Source organism: Sarcophilus harrisii, chromosome 6, assembly GCF_902635505.1.
Source record: "Sarcophilus harrisii chromosome 6, mSarHar1.11, whole genome shotgun sequence".
NCBI lineage: Eukaryota > Metazoa > Chordata > Mammalia > Dasyuromorphia > Dasyuridae > Sarcophilus > Sarcophilus harrisii.
In genome coordinates, this window is record NC_045431.1 from 247,863,849 (window position 1) to 247,870,802 (window position 6,954).

General features: G+C 38.9%; 1 protein-coding gene across 1 annotated transcript; it reads left to right on the forward strand.

The window, feature by feature from the left end:
• The first annotated feature begins 454 nt into the window (after window positions 1–454).
• LOC100920073 (olfactory receptor 5B12-like) lies at window positions 455–1,282 on the forward strand. The gene has a single exon (XM_003774578.2). It carries the CDS (start codon window positions 455–457, stop codon window positions 1,280–1,282), a length of 828 nt encoding a protein of 275 aa, XP_003774626.2.
• The last annotated feature ends 5,672 nt before the right edge of the window (window positions 1,283–6,954 follow it).

Consider the following 6,954-nt stretch of genomic DNA (forward strand, 5'->3'; position numbering starts at 1 on the left):
TTCTCTCTGCTTCAGTAGAATGAAGTATATTCATCAGAAAAATTCCAGACCAATAATAATTTCCATTTTCCTGCAGATTTTTGTCAAAGAATATGGCATTTCCCTTTCTTAAGGATGAAATGCCACTTTGGGGATTGTTAAGTTTGTAATATATATATATATATATATATATATATATATATATATATATATATAGTAATATATTTTTAAAATGAGAAGTAATACATCAGAAACTTTTCTCTTTATGGAAAAATGAATGAGTGAATTTTAGAGACTTATGTTAACTGCTATGACAACTACTTAGATGTCTTGGGGTTCTTAATTGCTTATTTCTAGCCCTTACACAAGAAACTTCTCTCCATATTTATGTCCAGGAGTGATTCTTCATTCAGTGTGAATTTTTCTGAAGGTTATTATTATTTTTTTTATTTCAGGTGATTTATGTCACACTCAAATGACATCAATGGAGAACAGATCAGAAGTGAATGAGTTCATCCTTACAGGATTAACAGATGTTCCAGAACTTCAGGTTCCCCTCTTCATCATATTCACCTTCATTTACCTCATCACCCTGATAGGGAACCTGGGCATAGTAGCTCTAATCTCCCGGGATTCCCACCTCCACACTCCCATGTACTTTTTCCTCAGCAATCTTTCTCTGGTAGATTTTGGCTACTCCTCAACTATTACTCCCAAGGTGATGGCTGGCCTTCTCACAGGGAGAAAGGTCATCACCTATAATGGATGTGCTGCACAGCTGTTCTTTTTTGGAGCCTTTGTTACTACTGAAAGTTACCTGTTAGCCTCCATGGCCTATGATCGTCATGCAGCTGTGTGTAAGCCTCTGCATTACACCACTACCATGACTTCAAGAATATGTGCCTTTCTGGCCAGTGGTGCTTCTATTTATGGCTTTCTGGCTTCATCGATAATCACAGGAAACACATTTAGCCTTTCCTTTTGTAGATCCAATGTGATCCATCACTTTTTCTGTGATATTCCTCCTCTCCTAGTTCTCTCTTGTTCTGATATTCACATAATTGAATTAGTAATCTTCATCTTAGGGTCATTCAATGCCTTTTTCACTATTCTTGTCATCTTTACTTCTTACTTGCTAATCTTCATTGCCATCTTGAAGATCCATTCTGCTGAAGGCCGCCAGAAAGCCTTCTCCACCTGTGCTTCCCATCTCACAGCAGTGTCTATATTTTATGGAACAATCATCTTCATGTACCTGCAACCCAGCTCTAGCCATTCAATGGACTCAGACAAAGTCTGGTGAGTGTTCTACACTATGGTTATTCCTATGTTGAACCCTTTGGTCTACAGTCTCAGGAACAAAGAGATCAAGAATGCTTTTAGGAAAGTTGTGAAGAGGCAACAATTTCAATTAGATCATCTTTTTACTTAGAAAATCTAGTCTACATTTTCCTTCAGGATCCAGTCAGCAAAATCAAGCTGTTTTTTTTATTATGTACCACAAAATATAATCCAAAAGTAATTTTATGTAGCAAAAAAAAAAAAAAGTCAGCAATGTGAAGCTTGAAGAGACATGAATTTATATTGTCTTAGACACTTTCATGTTGTATAATCCTAGGAAAGTCCTAATCTCAGTTCTGTCATGTGTAAAGGGCCTTAATAATATCTCCTATCTTACAAGATAATTATGTGCAATGAATAATGTGTATATATTGTCTTCTTGTTGTTCAGTTGTATCTTACTCACTATGGCCCTATTTCAAGATTTTCTTGGCAAACATACAAGGATTTTTTCCCATTTTTTTTTCAGCTCACTTCACAGATAAGGAACTGAGACACACAGGGCTAAGAGATCTGCCAAGGCTCATACAGCTAGTAAATGAGGCTCTATTTCAACTCATAAAATGACTCCTCTTGATTCTATGTCCAGTGCTCTGTCCACTGCTCCATGGACGTGCCAGCAAATATATCCATACAAACACACACATCTAATTGCAAATCATTGTATCTATTTTCCTAGAAACCAGCTACATAATTTTTAAACTGTCTATTACTTCAAGAGTAATGAATTGCATTGAAGATATAGCTTTGATTTTAGTGGCATTGCTTATTCAGTAGATTTAAACAATACATGATCTGGTCAATATTTACAAATTAGCTCTCCAAGAAAAAAAAAGTATATATAACACTTTGAAATTTAATCTATGTTATCATTTTCTCCATCTCTTTTTGAAATCTACATCATCGATAAAACAATGAATTAAGTCCTGATTTGTAGCATCCTTGATTTCTGCAGCCCAGGTTCTCATACTCAATTATCTCTTTTGTGTCGCTTGGAAATGACTCCAGAACACTACCTTATGAAGCAATAAAACTACAGAATGATTCTAAGAGACTAGAAAGAACTTTGATCCCATGAGAGAGGTGTGAATATCCTCATGCCCATGTCAATATCAATTCCATTCTAGCCAATAGGTTTTTTTGGTGCTTTATATAGTTCTATATTTAAGTAGAGATTCCTATAATTTTTAAAATATCTTTTGCTTTTTCTGTGTGATAAAATAAAGCTGACTAGTATTTAGTAACTGGAATTATTTTACACCTGGACCCATCTGGACCATATTGGGAGAAATATAGGAATATGCTAAACTATCAGCTGGCAGGTTAACTTTTTTTTTTTTTCATTTTATTTTATTTATTTATTTTTTAAAATAACTTTTTATTGACAGAACCAATGCCAGGGTAATTTTTTACACCATTATCCCTTGCACTCACTTCTGTTCCGATTTTTCTCCACCCTCCCTCCACCCTCTCCCCTAAATGGCAAGCAGTCCTATACATGTTAAATAGGTTACAGTATATCCTAGATACAATATATGTGTGCAGAACCGAACAGTTCTCTTGTTGCACAGGGAGAATTGGATTCAGAAGGTATAAATAACCTGGGAAGAAAAACAAAAATGCAAGCAGTTTACATTCATTTCCCCATGTTCTTTCTTTGGGTGTAGCTGCTTCTGTCCATCTTTGATCAATTGAAACTGAGTTAGATCTTCGCTTTGTCGAAGAAATCCACTTCCATCAGAATACATCCTCATACAGTATCATTGTTGAGGTATATAATGATCTCCTGGTTCTGCTCCTTTCACTTAGCATCAGTTCATGTAAGTCTTGCCAATCCTCTCTGTATTCGTCCTGTTGGTCATTTCTTACAGAACAATAATATTCCATAACATTCATATACCACAATTTACCCAACCATTCTCCAATTGATGGGCATCCATTCATTTTCCAGCTTCTAGCCACTACAAACAGGGCTGCTACAAACATTTTGGCACCTACAGGTTGGCAGGTTAGCTTTTAAGGAACAACTCTATTCAGGGTTTAGCTAAAAAGAGTAAGAGAGACAGCAATATTTTTATAGGTAATTTTTCAGGATTAACCATGGTCCATGTGAGCACAAAAGGTATGAGGGACTTTCAAATGGATAACACTTGAAATTCAAGTTGAAAACAATTGTCAATTTCATGGAAGAAGCAACTTAGACACAACTTTGTAGTAGATCTTTGGTATTTCTTCCCTCACTTTGACACTACTTGTTCTCCTTTTGTGAATGGATTTTAGGGGAAGAGCATTTGAATCACCTGGCATTGGGTGACTGTAGAGATGTCATAGTTCATCTGTTAAAGAACAATGGCTATTAGTGAGCTACTAGTTATTCTATCAGACAGTAATACATTTGGAAGCAAAAAGGCTAATTCCAACGACCACATTGAGAAACCATTTGCCCCAAATAAGGGAGGTGATATTTTTGCTATATTCAGTCCTTTTCATAGATTTTTGTTGATGTGCAGTCATTCAGTTGTGTCCAACTCTATGCGACCCTATGTGTGAAGATCGTGTATTTTAAGATCAGCACGAGACAGGAATTCAGGTTAGGGGAAAATCGTCAGTCTTTATTCTCAGTGAAGAAGGATCGGAGGTGGAAGAGAATCGGCGATAGCAATGTGTGCAGCTGAGTCAAGAAGCTAGCTCGACTCAGCTGCACACAACCAGAGTTCGGAGTCTCAAACCCAGCCCAATCTCTCCCAGCTTGTCTTCCTCCCCTCTCTTGCCTCCACCCACCAAAATCGTCATTTCCTATACAACACATCAGGACTTGCCCGGAGAGTGGCAGGACCATTCTTTATCCAATCATGTATTAATAGAATATAGCCAATTCTATCTAGCCTCATGTACTTGGGACCTCAGTGCATCAGCTCAAACCTTCAGCCCATTACATTTCCTGCTTTCTTTTATTTAGAACACTGGTGTCATGCCATCCCTGACTCCTCAGGGAGGTCAGAGCCCTCTAAGGGAGGTGATCACAGCCTCCTAACTTCTCAGGGAAGGAGGTGAAAGCACCGAAAAGGAGGTGATCACAGCCTCCTGACTTCTCAGAAAAGGCGGTGAAAGCACTAAAAGGAGATGATCACCCCTACCTGACATCTCAGGAAGGGAGATAAAAGCACCAAAGGGAAATGGGGTTGCTAGGGGTTTCTGGGCTGAAGGGTCTTTTATGCCAAACCCATCAGCATGGGAGGTATTACACATAGCACATACGCAACTAGAGGCTATTAGGGATGACCCTCCCTCAGTCAGTGCAGGCTCGATGTGGTGTAACAAACATGAATTGTCACACAAAGTAGCGGAATAGCAAACAATATAAATCAACATGGTGTTGGAAAAGATCACCAGAAGTCCTAGAAGGTGGGTATGTAAACAACAGTCACATACACCTTCTTCAGCAGCCAAGAGATAGTCCAAAACCAATCTATTGTCCATTGTTTCACATGTCAGGGAATCCAACTGATCCCTGAGTTTTTGAAGTCCTGAAAAGTCTTTTATGTGTTAGGGAATCCAATGATTCCAGCAGATTTTGAAGTGTTGTAACAGTCTTATCATTTCTCAGAGAATCAATGATTCCTGAGAGTTTTCAAGTCCTATGTCTCAGAGAATCCAATGATTCTGAGGGTTTTCAAGTCCTATGGCTCAGAGAATCCAATGATTCCTGAGGGTTTTGAAGTCCAACAATCTTTGATGTCCATGAGTCAAACGCCATAACTGCCACGCTCTTTCAATGGTGAGCACAATCAGCAACAGCACCACCTGATATTTCTTGGTCTTCTCCTTTGTTTCAAAGGTCTGCTCGTCTCTTCGATGGACAAGGCGAATATGGCTCGTTGACACCCATCTGATTCCTTCTCCACCTGTAGAGATACAAGCAAACCTCTCCCAAAGCAGTTAGCCTATCTGGTCCTTTCCATTTCACCACTTTCTGGGTCTTCCACATCACCTGGCGATTATCTAAAGATAGTGGAGCTGCTCGCACTGGACACTGACCTTCCGGTGGGTTATAAAACCTGTCTGCCGGAGCCAGTGAATCTTTGTCAAAAATCAAGAAGTTAATAGTATAAAGAGCTAGATTTAGAAGTTCTCTAGGGTTACCTGTGGCTCCCCCTTTCTTTGGTTTTTGGAGTAGTGTCTTAATATCTCTGTTTCTCCTCTCCATATTGCCTGTCCTTGAGGATTAAAAGGTATGCCGTGGTGTTAAAATCTTATACTGTGTACAAAGTGTCAAAATGTTTCAAGTATAAGCAGGACCATTGTCTGTTTTTATTGCTTGTGGCACACCCATAATGGCAAATGCTTGTATGAGGAATTCAGTGACCACTCGGGCTGTCTCTTTTGCTGCTGGCATTGCAAAAGTGAATCCTGAAAAGGTGTCTACCACAACATGGATGAAAGACAGACGACCAAAAGATTTATAATGGGTCACATCCATTTGCCAGATTTCATTGGGTCTCAAACCACGAGGGTTTTCTTCCTGGAGGCAGTGTAGGAGCGTAGAAAGGAAGGCAAGCTCGTACAGGCTTTTACTATGCTCCTAGCTTCCTCTCTTGTTATTCCAAATTTTAAAGGTAAAGCTCGAGCAGCCTGATGATATTTAGAATGAGATGCCTGAGCTTCTGGAACAAAGGGTATTGAACAACATAGTTAAAAGGCTATCTGCCTTTGAATTGCATCAAATATGGGACCTGGAAGTCCACTATGAGAATGGACATGTAATATATAGATCTTACCTGGATGCTTTCTCACTTGCTCTTGAAGTTTCTTAAAGAGCTGATATATATTAGAGGCTGTAAATTTTATTTGGGCTGTGGCAATTCTTTGTACCACACCTACTGAATAGGCCGAATCAGATATTATATTTGTGTCTCCTGGATAATAAGTAAGAGCTAGAATGATCCGCATAAATTCATTCTGCGGAGTGGACTGAAAAGGAATTCTGACTACTCTCTTTATAGTTAGGTCATGAGAGTACACAGCACAAATATTATGTTTGGATGCATCTGTGAAGATTGTTGGTCCTTGAAGAGGAACTTTAGAAACTTTTTTCTTCAAGAGTCCATCGCCAATTATGTAATAGTCTAGTTATCTTTAATGGAGACCCATGTAAAAAATTTGGAGCCATGGCTAATAAAATTTGCCACTCTGGGATGGTCTCACAACACCCATTAATTTGTGTATTGTTATAAAAGGTGTATATCTTATCAGGTCTTGTCCCAGATAATTGTACTGCTCGCTTAGTGGCCTTTAATAAAATTCTAGCCACAAGCACTGGGTAGGGTGTAAGGCTTTGATCTGGTTGTGCCGGGAGGTTCACCCATTATATTACACTGTGTCCTTGATGAAGGACTGCTGTGGGTGCCTCTTGTGTGGAAAATGATATCTCCAAGGGTTTTTGAGTGACTCTTTCAACCACATTGGATAAAGCCAGTTCAACTTCTCTCAAAGCCTCTTGAGCTTCTTTTGTAAGCTGGCGTGGTGAATTTAAAGCACTGTCTCCCCTTAAAATGTCATATAACGGTTGTAACTGATAGGTAGTCAAGCCTTAACACTGGTCACATCCATTGGATATCTCCTATCAATTTCTGAA